Source organism: Natator depressus, chromosome 10 (assembly GCF_965152275.1).
Source record: "Natator depressus isolate rNatDep1 chromosome 10, rNatDep2.hap1, whole genome shotgun sequence".
Lineage (NCBI taxonomy): Eukaryota > Metazoa > Chordata > Testudines > Cheloniidae > Natator > Natator depressus.
This window is the reverse complement of record NC_134243.1, coordinates 41003215-41022029: the sequence shown is the minus strand read 5'-3', so window position 1 is coordinate 41022029 and position 18815 is coordinate 41003215. Positions and strand designations below refer to the sequence as shown.

Genomic DNA, 18815 nt, shown 5'->3' with positions numbered 1-18815 from the left:
GGCCGGTGGCAGGCGTGTCATCTCCTCGCCGGAGCGTGCCAGCCACTGGCTCTGCATCAGGCTCAGCTCCGCGTCCGCAACAGGGGACGGCAGCCCCGTCCCGCTTCAGCTCCTTGCTGCCTGCTCCCCGCGGGGCGGGGTCACTGCAATCCCGGGCCGCCCGGAGCCCCGCCGCCGGGCAAGTCTAGGTCAGAGCCGCACTCCGGGCTTGCCCCGCTGCGGCAGCAGCCGTGGCCATGCCGCCTGCGAACGGGCTGCGGCTCCGGCACAGCGCACATCTCCCAGGGGTAGCCGCCACCCACCCCGGGGAGCCTCCGCTCCTCACCCCCCAGCCACTAAGACACAATTAACCGCAACTTGCAGCATCCCCGGCTTGCTGACATCACTGCCCTCCTCATCCCTCCTGCAGCTGCTGGGGCTGGGAATATTCATGAGGCTATCTAATTCAATTGGGTTGCCATAGGAGCAACTACTGCAAACAGGCTCTGCCTACCTGAGCCATCACCCCGGTTTCTTAAAAGGGCAACGTCTGGCTGGGCAGCGGGCGTGTAGCTAGATGGACACTGGAATATTTCTGAGCGCAGCCTGCAATGTCCATTCGGATTGGGCACTACAGCGCTGCTCCTGGTCCGGGATACCATCTTAGCTCATTGAGAAGGCTTATTGTACAGTTTAGTTTCAGAGGAAACTACTGGGGGGTAGTGAATTACAAATATTAAAAAGAGCAACCCAGGTTCATTTCCCCTCGTTCTTGGAGTTGTGGCTGTGTCATTGCAGTGTTGCTCCCGAAAACACTGTGGCTTTGGTGAAAGGGGAAAAATGTAAAGCTAAAGCGAGACCAGTTCACCTTGAAAAGCTCGCGTGCTGGACACATGCTTGCTGCATGCAAAGCAGAGGGTCTGAGGGATGCCCGGCGTTTCGATCGTAGGCTGGGCTGGAAGGAAGCCTATCTTTCTCTCTACACGCCGGCAAGCCATGGACTGGTTTCAGGCTTCCCTTTGTCTTGCGTTCCCCTCAGTCCTGTAAACATTACTGTCTGCCCCGCGGGGTTGGATCTGTAGCGGTCATGAATCCAAGCTATATTTCGAAGAGCACCCCCGAACCAGGCAGGCTGGGTTTGATGTCGGGAGGGGGTGGAAAGCCTGGGCTTTCCCTGGGACATGGGGAAACCACTTGGCAGGGGGCAGCTGACTCTGCGACTCACCCCAGACTCACCGCGTCTCCCAGGAGACAGGTGCTGAAACTGACAGTTGGACCTGGAGAGCCTCTCTCCCTGCACAGCCCTGCACTGAACCTCCCTGAAGGGATGCCGAAGCCGTGGGGTCAGGACACAGCCAGGCGTATTCCTAGGGAAGGGGGTTTGGTCATGTGCGCTAATGGATGGAGGATATTCGGGGTGGCTGTTTTTCAGACCAGCTTTTCTAAACTGGTAGATTTGCGAACTGCCCCTGGTGCCCTGTCTTTGCAGCCCAACGATTTACCGCAAGGATGAATTTGGCCCTGTGCGCTAATGGATGGAGGATAGTATTCTCTATTGTACATGGGGGTCTAAGTCCTCCGCCCTCTTTATTTCCTTTCCTTTTGTATTTATTTAAAATAAAACTAAATCGGGAAAAGGCCACGCCCGTGCAAGCTGTGCTGGACTAGCCGGCAGCCTGCACCCTGGTGATAACTGGCAGAGAAGGAGGGAATCCCCCCGCCTTCCCTGAGAAGAGCTGTACAGCTGCTCGCAACCAGATTTCCCAGCAGGCTGCTGCCAGTCACTGGCGGCGCGTTCCGCTCTCCAGCGAGCTAGGGCGGCGGGATGTGTCAGTCACCGGAGTTCTGACTTCGAGGAAATGCAGCCAGCAGCGGAGTGACTTCACCGTGCACACTCACAGCATATGCCGCCTCGGCCTGAGCAGCCCCCACGCTCGGCAGTGCTTTCGCCTAGCATCTCCCCCCACCCCCGCAGCCTGGGGCAGGACCTACACCGACTGACCCCTGTGAAATACTTCAACAACTAGCCGGGGAGATTGTGAGCTTTCCTTGAGCAAGGCGGGCGCGGGAGGGGATCTCAATTTTGAAATGTTTCTGTGGATTAGAAAACTCAAACCTCTGGCAGGATTACAGACCTGCCTTCCCCGCACCCTGTATTCTCGACATGCCACACGTATTACAGAAAAATATGTAGGAATATTTTAAGAGAGTTTTTAAAACATCCCTGCCCCTGTAAAGCATGCGGCTGGGATTCAGCACAGCGCTTACCTTTAGGCACATGCTTCCAGCAACTCCTTGTTGGGCCCAGTCCTTCAGCTCATGCTTAAGTACCATTAACTTCAGTGGGTTTGATGCATGTGCTTAACATTAAGCAGGTGCATAAGTACTTTGCTGAATCTGGCCCCTGTTACCATGAACCAGTTTTTCAAAAACGTGTAAATCAGCCTGCCACTGTGGGTGCTAAGGTCTTTGGGAAATTTTTCTCCATGAGTCCTAAGTCCCAGGCTCAGAGGGAGCATTAAAACCTCTAAAAATGTCTTTAAATGGCTCTTTTATACCTTGAGAATTTCAAAGTCATGATCATTTTATTTGAGGACATTACAGGACTGGAAATAAGTGTGAAGGCCTGGGAATCAACTCTGAGAGCACCAAGCTATTATTATGGCCATTATTGGTATTATGTATTATGGTAGCATCTACCCTATGAGTAAATGGACTTTATAATAATATTTTTATGTGCAGAAAAGCTGCTACTGCTGTAGTACTGAACCTAACTCATCCTGGGCTCCAAGTACATGTCATTGCTGTGGGGAGGGGAGTGAGGAAACTTTTGTTTTGCAAGTTGATTGCTTTTTTAAATGGTGTCTGTTTGGAGCTCCCCAGGGCATTGGAATAAGTCCCAGGGAGATGGCTTTAGTGGACAGAGTGCAGGGGAGGCAGTAAAAGTGGCAGATTATTTATCATATGGTTCTGCAAATGATCACAGAGATACTGCATGAACATATGTGGTGTGTGTATACACGCATGCATATGACATAATTTAAAGATTGCAGTACAGGCAGGGGTCCTGGAACAATTTTTACAGTGGGGGTGCTGATAGCCATTGAACCAAACTAAAAGCTGTATATGATTGAAACCACTTTAACCCTTAGTTCCAGCACCTATAAATACAGCAACAGATAAATGCAAGCATCATGTGGATAGTGAGCTCAGGACTCATGAAAGGTAGCAGACAGAGTCATGGAAACTGAAGTCCTCTATAAACTGTGGGAGAGGTACAATTGGCAGCTGCAGGGGAAGCTTCCTCCAAACTGCTCTGGTGGGACCATCTCTATGGTGATAGGTTAGTTCATAATCCATCACCCATTCGGTCCTTGTCCTCACTGCTGAGACTGCCAGAAAAAGAGCTAATAAGCTTATCATGTAGACACCTGTCCATGAGAAACTGGAGTGAGAGCTTTCCTACCCCCATATTGCTAACCTACTATTACATTTTAAAGCCCATAAAACAAACATTTAACACACTGAGACAAGGAGATTCCATCTCAGGGTTTTGGTGACAAACCATTGGCTCTCCACTCTTGCGGTTTATGGTGTCACTAGAAGCTAATAAAGAAATAGTCCTCTGAAACACACTGAGATCCTTTAAGAGCACCCCAATTAAATACATGAATATGATGTCACAAGATTGATTAAATTCAGCCAATGGCTTGTAACTCTCACTCCACACCTCCTGCCCATAGCTAGTGAGGTGGCAGTTGAGGGTGCTGGAGCAGGGGGAGAGGACATGAAGAGGACGGTACTGGAGCATATGGCAAGGTCCTCTCCAGAGGTGAAGGAGAGAGTGTTCTGCAGTGGATTCAAGAGCTACACTAGAGGTTAAAAAGAGGTTTGTGGAACCATTGAGTCATTCCAGAGGGGAGGGCAAGGATCTTTGCCATCCTGAAAGTGAAGGTGAAAGAAGCAAGAAGGCCTTTCTATTACTCAGGAGACAGCATCCAGAATCCACCAAGGGGAGCTTGGGGAGATGAGGTAGGCCAGAGCAACAATGATTTCAGGAGGAGAGAGGATGGCAGCAGAAATTATGACTTGGGGGAAGAGGAGGGAAGGGGAGGTTGGCAGAGGTGTCAAGGGGAAGGAGCTGTAGGGCCAAATTCGGCTCTCACTTACACCAGTGCTAATCTAGACTAATCCCATTAACTTCACCTGTGTAACCAAGTAAAAAACTATGTGCCTCTATCCAAGTTATGCATGGCCATGAGGTATGATGGAGATGTCCTCATTACTCATAAACAGTTTCATTACTGGAGGGTAGCGAGGGCACCTCTGTTGCATGATCAGTTATGCCTATATCTATGGAAATAGGACACAATGTGCAGAAAACAACCCCCTGACGTTCTGAGGGTGTTTGGATTTGCTGTGTACGTTAGTATTCTCACCACAGCAATTTGCTAAAATTCACCACTTGAGACATAATGACCAGCAACAGCATTCACTCCCCCATTACTTTTCGACTGGGAGGCAGGTGCGTCAGGGACTGGTAACAAAATAGACAGGTATGACCTAAGATGGACAAAGCAGCCAGGAAATCTCTCTTTCTTTGTATACAAGAGCTGCTTCTCTTTTCTTGCCACTTATCTTAAAGATATATAGAGAATCGATTGAGTTAATAAGTAACAAGAGACCCTGGCTGAGATAGAGCCTGCTAGAGGTTTTAAATATGTCATTAATTGGAGTTTGCATCTAAATCCCCTAAACAGTTTTGAAAATCGTTACCTAAGCTTTACTGATGAGTTTCCTAATATTTATAGTGAAGCACTGCCATTAAATTTGTACCTAGAACTTAAATTCAATACAACTTGCATTTTAAACACATATTCCATCCAACTCACATTGCAAGTGAGGTCTGAGGACCAGGTTCCTCAAGGTCCACCTCTACCTGGGCCCATCCAGAATATTGGTGAGGCAGCTTGGGGAACTTTGCTCAAGATGGGTCAGTGCTGTGGTTATCTAAGGACTTCTGTCTCAAAGTAGACCCTTTCACCCACACTCAGAGAGTTGTAATTTAACAGAGAATAGGGATCCTGTTTCATGAATCTCTCCCCATCTGTGTATCTTCCTACATGACTTGCACTATATCGGCTCTTACCAGGCAGGGATGGTGTGATGGATTGCCCCCATCTGGGGTGCCACCTGATATACTGGGGTACCACTGAGCCTGCCAGTTCCACCAGTCTGGGTTCCCTTACACTGGCCTGCTGAGCCAGACCCTCAAGCCTCCTCCAGCACACATACAGGTAGGGCCACACCCAGTTGCAGAAAGACACAGACACTGAGATCAGCTCTGTATCAGAAGACTCAGCTAAGGAATTGCCCACCACTCAAGTGCTCACCCCCTCCGGAAAACCCAAAATTGTATTGTCTTGCACTGCACAGAAAACTGTACAGCACAAGCTCATGAAATTTGCCCCTCCCTCAATGTAGAGGAAGATATGCACAGCTTTTTGCTGCTCAGTTATGAATTGCACAAACTGGTCTAGAGAAAAGAAACACAAGTTTACTAACTACAAAGGATAGATTTTAAATGATTCTAAGGGATAGCAAACAGATCAAAGCAGATTACTGAGCAAATAAAGCAAACATGCAAGCTAAGTTTAATACACTAAAGAAACTGACTACAAGTATCAGAGTAGCAGCCGTGTTAGTCTGTATCCGCAAAAAGAAAAGGAGGACTTGTGGCACCTCAGAGACTAACAAATTTATTTGAGCATAAGCTTTCATGAGCTACAGCTCACTTCATCGGATGCATTCCGATGAAGTAAGCTGTAGCTCACGAAAGCTTATGCTCAAATAAATTTGTTAGTCTCTGAGGTGCCACAAGTCCTCCTTTTCTTTTTGTGACTACAAGTAGTAATTTCTCACTCTAAATGTTGTTTGAAGCAGGTTGCAGAGATTCTTGAAGACAAACTGTTCTTGCTTGCAGCTTAGAACTCCAGATATTCCTTTCATAGGCCAGACACCTTCTAGCCTGGGTCCAGTTCTTTCTTCCCCAGATCAGTTTTAGGTGTTTTCAGCAGTCATCTTGGGCAGGATTCAGTGAAGAACCAACAAAGATTAACTCATTTCCCTGCCTTAAATAGGATTTATGTACGGCGGGAATACTTTGTTTTCCAGTTTGGTCCCCACCCCGTATTAGTGGAAAAATACTAGTAGGCCAAGATGGGGTCCAGTACCAGGTGACATGATCACATGACCTTGCAGTGTCAAAGCAGCATCCCAGGAAGCTTCTCAGAAAGGTGGGAGATTAGCACCTTCAGAGTCCTATTGTTCTCCCAAATGGCCCATTGACTAACCAGCCAGACTGACTGCATTTTGTCTGGTTGGCATTCCCCAGGCACAAACATTTTTGTAATTTATACATAATCCATATTCCTATCTTCAGATAAGAAATGATACTTGCATAAAAATAGGATAATCATAGTCAGTACATCATAACCTTTCTAATGATACCTCACATGATCCATCTTGCATAAAACATATCATAGTTATACCAAAATCATATTCTAACAATATCTCTATGAAGAATATGGGCCTAGTATCACAGATGGGTCTGTGGGAGTTGTGCCATTGGCTCCCATGGGAGCCGAAGCAGGCTCCAGATTTGGAGTGCTTAAACTCTCTTTTCCCACAGGGCTCACTTAACCCTTTATCCTGCTGAGAAAATGAGTTCAACGGTGGCCTTCTCAACCCTGGTGTTTTAACCACCACCATAGCTGCACAGCTGCAGACCCCAGCACAGACACGAATCACGCCAGTGCAGTTTACTGTCTGTCTAAGGTACTTACATAGGGTCCCCATTGTTGTCATATCTGAGCACTTCACAATCTTTAATGTATTTATCCTCACAGCAGCCCTGTGGAGTAGGGCAGTTCTATTATCCCCATGGCACAGGTGGGGAACTGAGGCACAGGGAAGCTAAAGGACTTGACTGAGGTCACACATGGAGTAAGTGGCAGAGTGAGGATTGGCATCCAAGTCACTGGCTAATGCCTGAACCACTGGGTCATCTTTCCTCGTTTACCCTTTATGTGGCTGTATCATTCTGCTAGACCCCACTCATGTATTGCTCTCAATTCTCATTGCCACGCACAAGCCTTCCCTTGCTCCTGAAATCATAGAATCAGAGAATATCAGGGTTGGAAGGGACCTCAGGTGATCATCTAGTCCAACCCCCTGTTCAAAGCAGGACCAATCCCCAACTAAATCATCCCAACCAGGGATTTGTCAAGCCTGGCCTTAAAAACCTCTAAGGAAGGAGATTCCACCACCTCCCTAGGTAACACATTCCAGTGCTTCACCACCCTCCTAGTGAAAAAGGTTTTCCTAATATCCAACCTAAACCTCCCACACTGCAACTTGAGACTCCTTGTTCTGTCATCTGCTACCACTGAGAACAGTCTAGATCCACCCTCTTTGGAACCCCCTTTCAGGTAGTTGAAAGCAGCTATCAAATCCCCCCTCATTCTTCTCTTCTGCAGATTAAATAATCCCAGTTCCCTCATCCTCTTCTCATAAGTCGTGCTCCAGCCCCCTAATCATTTTTCTTGCCCTCCGCTGGACTCTTTCCAATTTTTCCACATCCTTCATGCAGTGTGGGGCCCAAAACTGGACACAGTACTCCAGATGAGGCCTCACCAATGCAGAGTAGAGGGGAATGATCACATCCCTTGATCTGCTGGCAATGCTCCTACTTATACAGTCCAAAATGCCGTTAGCCTTCTTGGCAACAAGGGCAAACTGTTGACTCATATCCAGCTTCTTGTCCACTGTAACCCCTATGTCCTTTTCTGTAGAACTGCTGCTTAGCCACCCAGTCCCTAGTCTGCAGCAGTGATTGGGATTCTTCCATCCTAAGTGCAGGACTCTGCACTTGTCCTTGTTGAACCTCATCAGATTTCTTTTGGCCCAATCCTCTAATTTGTCTAGGGCCCTCTGTATCCTATCCCTACCCTCCAGCGTATCTATCACTCCTTCCAGTTTAGTGTCATCTGCAAACTTGCTGAGGGTGCAATCCACACCATCCTCCTGATCATTAATAAAGATATTGAACAAAACCGGCCCCAGGACTGACCCTTGGGGCACTCTACTTGATATCGGCTGCCAACTAGACATGGAGCCATTGATCATTACCTGTTGAGCCCGATGATCTTGCCAGCTTTCTATCCACCTTATAGTCCATTCATCCAGCCCATACTTCTTTAACTTGCTGGCAAGAATACTGTGGGAGACCGTGTCAAAGGCTTTGCTAAAGTCAAGGAATAACAGGTCCACTGCTTCCCCCTCATCCACAGAGCCAGTTATCTCATCATAGAAGGCAAATAGGTTAGTTAGGCATGACCTGCCCTTGGTGAATCCATGCTTACTGTTCCTGATCACTTTCTTCTCCTCTAAATGCTTCAGAATTGATTCCTTGAGGACCTGCTTCATGATTTTTCCAGGGACTGAGGTCAGGCTGACTGGCCCGTAGTTCCCCGGATCCTCCTTCTTCCCTTTTTTAAAGATGGACACTACATTAGCCTTTTTCCAGTCATCTGGGACTCCCCCTATCGCCATGAGTTTTCAAAGACAATGGCCAATGGCTCTGCAATCACATCCACCAACTCTTTTAGCACCCTCGGATGCAGTGTATCCGGCCTGTCAAGGTTCCTTCCCCACTCTGAACTCTAGGGTACAGATGTGGGGACCTGCATGAAAACCTCCTAAGCTTACTTTTACCAGCTTAGGTTAAAACTTCCCCAAGGTACAAACTATTTTACCTTTTGCCCTTGGACTTATCGCTGCCACCACCAAATTGTCTAACAGGGATATAATTTGGAAAGAGTCCGTTTGGAAATGTCTTCCCCCCCCCCAAAATCATCCCAAATGTTACACCCCCTTTCCTGGGGAAGGTTTGATAAAAATCCTCACCAATTTGCATAGGGGACCACAGACCCAAACCCTTGGATCTTAAGAACAATGAAAAAGCACTCAGTTTCTTAAAAGAAGAATTTTAATAGAAGTAAAAGTAAAAAGAATCACCTCTGTAAAATCAGGATGGTAAATACCTTACAGGGTAATTAGATTCAAAACATAGAGAATCCCTCTAGGCAAAACCTTAAGTTACAAAAAGACACAAAAACAGGAATATTCATTCCATTCAGCACAGCTTATTTTCTCAGCCATTTAAAGAAATCAGAATCTAACGCATATCTAGCTAGATTACTTACTAAGTTCTAAGACCTCATTCCTGTTCTGTCCCCGGCAAAAGCATCACACAGACAGGGAGAGAGACTTTGTTTCTCCCTCCCCACAGCTTTTGAAAGTATCTTGTCTCCTCATTGGTCATTTTGGTCAGGTGCCAGCGAGGTTATCCTAGCTTCTTAACCCTTTACAGGTGAAAGGGTTTTTCCTCTGGCCAGGAGGGATTTTAAAGGTGTTTACCCTTCCCTTTATATTTATGACACCCCCCCCAAATCACAGATAGGGTGAAATGCTGGCTGGGATTTCTTCCTGGAGCTCTAGGAAAAAACAGAGTTAATAAGACACATGCACCTCTAAATATACTACCAAGTATATAAAGACTAACAATATTTTCCACATCTCAAGGACAATTTTAACCAGTTGATTCTGGGAAACTTTCACGGGAGAGTGCATCAGCCACTTTTTTAGAAGCTCCTGAGATGTGTTGGATGTCGAAATCAAAATCTTGGAGAGCTAAACGCCACCGAATAAGCTTTTTCTTATTTATCGTGGCGGTATGAAGCCACTGTAGTGCAGCATGGTCGGTTTGCAGGTGGAAACGCTGTCCCCAAACATATGGGCGTAGCTTTTCCAGAGTGTAGACAATGACGTAACATTCTTTTTCACTGACTGACCAGTTGCTTTCCCTCTCAGACAGCTTCTTGCTGAGAAACACTACAGGGTGGAATTCTTGATCCGGTCCTTCCTGCATTAAAACTGCTCCCACACCATGCTCGGACGCATCTGTGGTTACTAGGAATGGTTTGTCAAAATCTGGGGCCCTTAGTACAGGGTCAGACATGAGTGTTGCTTTAAGCTGGTTAAAGGCCTTATGACACTCTTCGGTCCACTGAACAGCATTTGGCTGTTTCTTTTTGGTTAGGTCTGTCAGTGGGGTGGCGATTTGGCTGTATTGCGGTACAAATCATCTGTAATATCCGCCCAAGCCTAAGAAGGATTGAACCTGTTTCTTTGACTTGGGGACAGGCCACTTTTGGATAGCATCCACTTTGGCCTGTAGGGGGTTGATAGTTCCTTGACCCACCTGGTGTCCAAGGTAAGTCACTCTGTTTAGGCTGGTTTGACACTTCTTAGCCTGAACAATTAGTCCTGCCTCCCTTATGCGCTCGAAGACTTTTTGTAGATGTTCCAGGTGTTCTGCCCAGGAATCCGAAAATATGGCCACATCATCAAGGTAGGTGACTGCATATTCTCCTAATCCTGCTAGGAGACCGTCTACAAGTCTTGGGAAGGTGGCAGGTGCATTCCGCAGCCCGAAAGGGAGTACATTAAATTCATACAGCCCGACATGGGTGATGAAGGCTGACCTTTCCTTGGCAGATTCATCTAGCGGTACCCGCCAGTACCCCTTGGTTAAGTCCAAGGTAGAGATGAACCGGGCCCATCCCAGTTTCTCTAATAGTTCATCTGTGCATGGCATTGGATAGTTGTTGGGGTGAATTACAGCATTTAGCTTATGGTAGTCCATGCAGAAACGTATCTCCCCATCTGGTTTGGGAACTAGAACCACTGGAGATGCCCATGCACTGCCAGAGGGGCAGATTACACCCATCTGTAACATATCCAGGATCTCCCGTCCTATAGCAGTTTTAGCTTGAGGAGACACCCGGTAAGGTTGGACTTTAATTGGATGAGCATTACCTGTGTCAATGGAGTGGTATGCCCGTTCAGTCAGTGCTGGGGTGGCTGAGAATGTTGGCGCGTAGCTAATGCACAGCTCCTGGATCTGCTGTCACTGCATATGCCCAAGGGTCATGGAGAGGTCCACCTCTTCCACACCACCAGCACTTTTCCCTTCTTAATAGACACCTTCAGGCCACTCAGCGTCATCTCCTCCCTGGGCTGTAAACTGACAAACCTTTAATTCTCTGGAATAAATGGGCTTTAGAGAATTAATATGGTACACCTTAGGCTTTCGGTTGGAGGTGGGGAATTAACAGCTCCCAGGCGCTCCTGGACCGTGAATGGCCCTTCCCACGACGCTTCCATTTTATGGGCCTGGAGTGCCTTTAAGACCATGACCTGATCCCCTACTTTGAAGGAACACTCTCTGGCATGTTTATCATACCAGGCTTTTTGCTCTTTTTGAGCATCCTGTAGGTTTTCTTTAGCAAGGGCTAAAGAGGTTCGGACGGTGTTTTGTAGGTTGGTTACAAAGTCCAGAATGTTAGTTCCTGGAGAAGGTGTAAATCCCTCCCATTGCTGCTTCACCAATTGTAATGGCCCCTTAACCTCACGGCCATATACAAGTTCAAATGGTGAAAACCCTAAACTGGGATGTGGTACAGCTCTGTAGGTAAAGAGCAACTGCTGCAACACTAGGTCCCAATCATTGGAGTGCTCATTTACGAATTTACATATCATGGCCCCCAAAGTTCCATTAAACTTCTCCACCATGCCATTTGTTTGATGGTGGTAAGGAGTGGCAACCAAGTGATTTACCCCATGAGCTTCCCAAAGGCTTTCCATAGTTCCTGCCAGGAAATTAGGTCCTGCATCTGTGAGGATGTCGGAGGGCCAACCTACCCTGGCAAAAATGTCTGCTAGTGCCTGGCACAAACTTTTAGCCCTGGTGTTGCTTAGAGCTACTGCTTTCGGCCATCGGGTGGCAAAATCCATGAAAGCCAGTATGTACTGCTTTCCTCTGGGTGTCTTTTTCGGAAAAGGACCCAGAATATCTACAGCTACTCGCTGAAATGGAACTTCAATGATGGGGAGTGGCTAGAGAGGGGCTTTGACCTGGTCTTGGGGTTTTCCCACTCTTTGGCATACCTCACAAGACCGGACATAGGTAGAAACACCCTTGCCCATTCCCTCCCAGTGGAATGACCTCCCCAAATGGTCTTTGGTCCTGTTCACCCCAGCATGGCCACTAGGATGATCGTGGGCTAAGCTCAAGAGGTTGGCCCGGTACTTAGTTGGAACTACCAACTGTCTCTGAGGATGCCAGTCTTCCTGGTGTCCACCAGAAAGAGTTTCCTTGTATAAAAGTCCTCTTTCTACAACAAACCTGGATCGATTAGAAGAGCTGAGAGGCAGTGGGTTGCTCCGTGCCGCTGTTCAAGCTCTCTGGAGGCTTTCCTCTGCTTCCTGTTCAGTCTGGAACTGTTCCCTTGATGCTGGAGACATCAGTTCCTCATTGGATTGTGGACCTATACTTGGTCCCTCTGGAAGCGATGTAGGGGATGGGGCTGTTTCCGTTGTCTGTGAACCACTCTCCGCTGGTGCACTATGTTGGGGTTCAGGCTCTGGCTGAGCCTCTTGTGTAGGGTTATGGGCTGCGGTTGGTTCAGGTTTGGTGGGGCCCTCTGGTGTTGGGGTTGCAAGTACTGGATTCAGTGCTGGCAATGGTTCTGGTGTTCCGCCGGTTCCGGTTCTGGGACTGGCTCTGTCTGGGTCTCTGGGACTGGATCCACTACTGCTGTTGCAGACATTGGCCTGGGGTCCGGGTCCATCACCTCTGACCGGCTCCTGGTAGAAGTTTCCGGAACAGAGCTAGGCGTGATGGCAGGTTTAGCCTGGCTGCGGGTGACCATTCCCACCCTCTTGGCTCACTTCACATGATTGGCCAAGTCTTCCCCCAACAGCATGGGGATGGGATAATCATCATAGACTGCAAAAGTCCACGTTCCTGACCATCCCTTGTACTGGACAGGCAACTTGGCTGTAGGCAAATTGAAAGAGTTGGACTTGAAGGGTTTAATCATAACTTGGATCTCTGGGTTGATTAAATTGGGGTCCACTAAGGAAGCATGGATAGCTGACACTTGTGCTCCGGTGTCCCTACATGCGGTGACCTTCTTCCTGCCCACACTCACAGTTTCCCTCCGCTCCAAGGGTATCTGGGAGGTATCTGGGCCTGAGGACCTCTGGTGTGATTCCAGTGCAATGAACTGTAATCTGTTGGGGTTCTTGGGGCAGTTGGCCTTTACATGCCCCGGCTTGTTACATTTAAAACACCGTCCAGCTGATGGGTCACTGGGGCGAGGTGGGTTGCTGGAGAATGGTGTGGCAGGATGATAAGGTGTCTGGGGGGGGTTCCTTGGGGGGTAGTTGGGGCCTTGGGCTGCCCCCGGTAGTAGGGGGTGGTCTGAGGTTGTCCCTTCTGGTATCCGCTCCAACTGCGACCAGTTTTTTTCTTTTCTGCCACCTCCACTCATTTGGCTCCAATGTCCTCTGCCTCGATTACAGTTTTGGGCTTCCCATCTAGGATGTATCTTTCTATTTCCTCAGGAACACCCTCTAAGAACTGCTCCATTTGCATTAGGAAGGGCAAATCTTCTGGAGATTTAACACTTGCTCCTGATATCCAGGCATCCCAATGTTTCCCAATGTGGTAGGCATGTCAGGTAAATGACATGTCCGGTTTCCACCTTAGGGCTCTGAACCGCCGATGGGAATGCTCGGGTGTTAGCCCCATTCTGACTCTCGCCGTGGTTTTAAACAGTTCATACTGGTTCATGTGTTCTTTAGGCATTTCAGCCGCCACCTCAGCTAAGGGTCCACTGAGCTGCTGCCTCAGCTCTACCATGTATTGGTCTGTACAGATGCTTTACCCAAGGCAGGCCCTTTTGAAGTTTTCTAAGAAGGCCTCGGTATCATCGCCTGCCTTGTAGGTGGGGAACTTTCTGGGATAGAAAGTGGTACCTGGAGAAGGATTGCTAGGGTTTGCTAGTATATTCTGCTGAGCCTTTGCCTTCTCCATCTCCAGTGCATGCTTCCTCTCTTTTTCCTTCTCCTCCTCCACATGCTTCCTCTCTTTTTCCTTCTCCTCCATTTTCATCCGCATGAGTTCTATCTGTCTTTCATGTTCCTTTTGTTTTTCCTCAGCCTCAAATCTAGCTAATTCCAGCTTTTGTTGAACCATGGAGTCTGTCATCCTAACCTCTCTGTTTTTAACTAACTTTACACCTGAGAGTTAGAAAGAAAACAAAACAAAACAAAACAAGAAACTTGGCTTGTAAAATTTTGCTGTGCTGTCCGGATACCTATGTTCTCTGATAGTGATCGTCAGCCTACAGAGAAATCCTTAAAAAAAAAAACCCTAACACCTTTGTCTCCAGGCAAATAGGCAGAAAACCCCTCTAGGTCTTCTTCAGGTCTGTGAAGACTGGTGAATTTCCCTGCAGGAGGTTAACTACCCTGCCTTTAGGTAGAGAAAACTCCAGCTCACAAAAGACAATTCCCTGTTGTCTCTGCTCTTGCCCCAAAGCAGACAAGAAGAAGAAACTGTAACTGCTTTCAGTTTAAAACCTGCTTTCCAGCAGCCCAAAGGAAAAAAAAATCCTTTTCAAATCTGTGCTTCTTGTTCAAAAAATCTCAAATTGATCTCAAAATGATTTCAAGTTGATCCCACCTCTGCCACCATGTCAAGGTTCCTTCCCCACTCTGAACTCTAGGGTACAGATGTGGGGACCTGCATGAAAACCTCCTAAGCTTACTTTTACCTTATGACACGGCCCCATGGACTTGTGCTCATCCAGCTTTTCTAAATAGTCCTGAACCACTTCTTTCTCCACAGAAGGCTGGTCACCTCCTCCCCATACTGTGCTGCCCAGTGCAGTAGTCTGGGAGCTGACCTTGTTCGTGAAGACAGAGGCAAAAAAAAGCATTGAGTACATTAGCTTTTTCCACATCCTCTGTCACTAGGTTGCGTCCCCCATTTAGTAAGGGGCCCACACTTTCCTTGACTTTCTTCTTGTTGCTAACATACCTGAAGAAACCCTTCTTGTTATTCTTAACATCCCTTGCTAGCTGCAACTCCAATTGTGATTTGGCCTTCCTGATTTTACTCCTGCATGCCTGAGCAATATTTTTATACTCCTCCTTGGTCATTTGTCCAAGTTTCCACTTCTTGTAAGCTTCTTTTTTGTGTTTAAGATCAGCAAGGATTTCACTGTTAAGCCAACCTGGTCTCCTGCCATATTTACTATTCTTTCTACACATTGGGATGTTTTGTTTCTGCAACCTCTATAAGGGTTCTTTAAAATACAACCAGCTCTCCTGGATTCCTTTCCCCCTCATGTTATTCTCCCAGGGGATCCTGCCCTTCTGTTCCCTGAGGGAGTCAAAATCTTTGATTAAAAAGAGAAACAGCCAACTTGTTTTAACAACTTGGGCAGATTTCTCACTTGCACTCTCCCAGCTGAAAACGGATCTGAATGTACATTGGTGAGGATCTCTGGGTCACCTGCCTAGTTTTTTTGGGGGCTACACTATGCTTTTTCTGAGTAATTTCCCACCGTTACAGCTTTATGAGTGGATGCAACAGTAGAATCATTTGTGTAGACAAGGCCACAGGTAGTCACTGGCATTCTAAACTCCTTATCATCCACCATGCAGTGGGCTCAAGTCATCATTGCTCTGCAACTTGTGTAGTCAGTGATGTCAGTGTAAAGTGAGTGCAAAACACTGCCCTTCTGATTTATCATCATCATCATCATTAACGCACCTGAAGGCTCCAGCCAAGATCATTGCCCCATTTTGCTAGGTGCTGCACATATTCCTGCTCCCACATGCTTATAATTTAAATAGAGAAAACAAAGGGGAGAGATGCTATGGAAGAACCGAGAGGTGAAATGACTTGCCCAGGGCCACATAGGAGGTCAGCTGTCGGGTCAGGAAGAGAAACCAGTCTCCTGACTCAGAGTGCAGTGCCCGAGCCACTCGACCATATCATCTCTCTTTGGCATTGGTGTAAATGACTGCATAGGTTGTGAGACAATGGTGAGTTAGGCCCAGCAGGTCTAAACAACATGATGGTAAAAGCACTAGAAGCTGGTGTCCCCTCATGTGCCTGCTACTCTGCACCAGTTGTAGCTATTGGGGGAAACTTTTCAGAAAAAAGAATCCCAGGGCGAAATCCTGGCTCCATTGAAGTCAATGGCAAAACTCCCATTGACTTCAATGAGGCCAGGATTTCACCCCTAGTGTAGCTGAGGCCCCAAGAAATTTCAGGCATGATCTCGCTGCACCTGTTTCTTTTTCTCCAGGCCTGACCAATCCCCTGCACAAATCAGTGACTGGGCCAGGCCAGCCCCAGAATCCTCAAATAGCCCATTATCTTCAATAAGATGAGAGCATTTTGTGCCACCAACATGCCTATTCCTTGGAAGCAGGTACTGCAGCCGTAAGCAACACAGCCTCAGTGAGCCAGGAGATAAGTGGAGAAAAGGGAAGAGGCTTCAACTGATAAGACCAAAAACGACTTTATGAGATTAAAAATAATGGTCTGCTCTGGCAGGGTTTTGCTCTTATTACAATAGCATCTAGGGACCCTGGTTTAAATCAGGGCCCCACTGTACCAACGAAGTAAGCCAGAGCTGATCATCTAAATAGACAAGACAAAAAAGGCACCTAACGCCCATTAATTTCCTCAGTACATTTCAGGATCTAGCCCATGGTCTTCAAGTGTCATGTTGGTGCTATGGCTTTTTAGTTTGGTGGGGGTTGTGTTTTGGGTGGGGTTTTGTTGAAAGGGAGGAGCCTATTTTCCAAGCTGACATTTTCCTTACCTGGTTGTAACCAACGGTGAATTTCCTCCTTTGAAAGATTGAGCAAAAATGGTTCACTATTTTCTGAGAATGTGGAGTGTTTGGTTGAAGGTGTCGGGAAGAATACACTTCCTTCAGATAAAAGAACCCACAATGCTTTTGAAACAGCTCTAACGTTGAAACAGTTCAGTAGAAAGGTGAGATTTGGCCTTTCTTCCCCTTTCCCCAGGACTGCGGGAGGGACTTTCTGGGTCAGGGTGGTGCACCCAGTGTCCCCAGGGACAGAGAAGAGATGGGTCTTGAGTGTAAACACACAGGGGAAGCGTTATGCAGGAAATGGAGTTGTTTAAGAACAGGTTAGAAAAACACCTGTCAGGCCTGGTCTAGATAATACTTAGTCCTGCCATGAGTGCAGGGGATGGACTAGATGACCTCTTGAGGTCCCTTCCAGCCCTATGATTCTATGATGCTTTCTGGGTGAACTTTGGTAAGTTACTTCATAAGAACATAACAATGGCCATACTAGGTCAGGCCAAAAGTCCATCTAGCCCAGTATCCTGTCTTCTGACAGTGGCCAATGTCAGATGCCCCAGAGGGAATGAACAGAACAGGTAATCGTCAAGTGATTCATCCCCTGTCACCCATTCCCAGCTTCTGGCAAACAGAGGCTGGGGACACCATCCCTGTCCATCCTGGCAATTAGCCACTGACTAGCCACTCCATGAATTTATCTAGTTCTTTTTTGTACCCTGTTATAGTCTTGGCCTTCACATCATCCTTTGGCAAAGAGTTCCACAGGTTGTCTGTCCTTTGTGTGAAGAAATACTTCCTTTTGTTTGTTTTAAACCAGCTGCCTATTAATTTCATTTGGTGACCCCTAGTTCTTGTGTTATGAGGAGTAAATAACACTTCCTTATTTACTTTCTCCACACCACTCATGATTTTATAGACTATCATAACTATAGACTATCATAACTATAGACTGAATCGCTTCTTTTCCATGCTGAAAAGTCCCAGTCTTATTAATCTCTCCTCATACAGAAGCCATTCCATACCCCTAATCATTTTTGTTGCCCTTTTCTGAACCTTTTCCAATTCCAATATATCTTTTTTGAGATCGGGCGACCACATCTGCACGCAGTATTCAAGATGTGGGCACCCCATGGATTTGTATAGAGGCAATATGATATTTTCTGTCTTATTATCTATCCCTTTCTTAATGATTCCCAACATTCTGTTTGCTTTTTTGACTGTCGCTGCACACTGAGTGGATGTTTTCAGAGAAGTATCCACAATGACTCCAAGATCTCTTTCTTGAGTAGTAACAGCCAATTTAGACCCCATCATTTTATATGTATAGTTGGGATTATGTTTTCCAATGTGCATTACTTTACATTTATCAACATTGAATTTCATCTGCCAGTTTGTTGCCTAGTCACCCGGTTTTGTGAGATCCTTTTGTAGCTCTTCGCAGTCTGCCTGGGACTTAACTATCTTGAGTAGTTTTGTCTCACTGTTTACCCCTTTTTCCAGATCATTTATGAATATGTTGAATAGGACAGGTCCCAGTACAGACCCCTAGGGACACCACTATTTACCTCTCTCCATTCTGAGAACTGACCATTTATTCCTACCCTTTGTTTCCTATCTCTTAACCAGTTACCAATCCATGAGAGGACCTTCGCTCTTATCGCATGACAGCTTACTTTGCTTAACAGCCTTTGGTGAGGGACCTTGTCAAAGGTTTTCTGAAAATCTAAGTACACTATATCTCCCTTGTCCATATGATTGTTGACCCCCCTCAAAGAATTCTAGTGGATAGGTGAGGCATGATTTCCTTTTACAAAAACCATGTTGACTCTTCCCCTACAAATTATGTACATCTATGTATCTGACAATTTTGTTCTTTACTATAGTTTCAACCAGTTTGCTCGGTCCTGAAGTCAGGCTTACTGGCCTGTAATTGCTGGGGTCACCTCGGGAGCCCTTTTAAAAAATTGGCGTCACATTAGCTATCTTCCAGTCATTTGGTACAGAAGCTGA

The 18815-nt window shown here is 46.8% G+C and overlaps 1 protein-coding gene across 1 annotated transcript in view; it reads right to left on the bottom strand.

The window, feature by feature from the left end:
• HCN4 (hyperpolarization activated cyclic nucleotide gated potassium channel 4) overlaps positions 1-322 on the bottom strand; it is a 183289-nt gene extending 182967 nt beyond the window's left edge. The window contains 1 exon segment of the mRNA XM_074965866.1: positions 1-322. Within this exon segment, the coding sequence (XP_074821967.1) occupies positions 1-57 (57 nt within the window). The 5' untranslated portion in view covers positions 58-322.
• Positions 323-18815: the final 18493 nt, after the last annotated feature.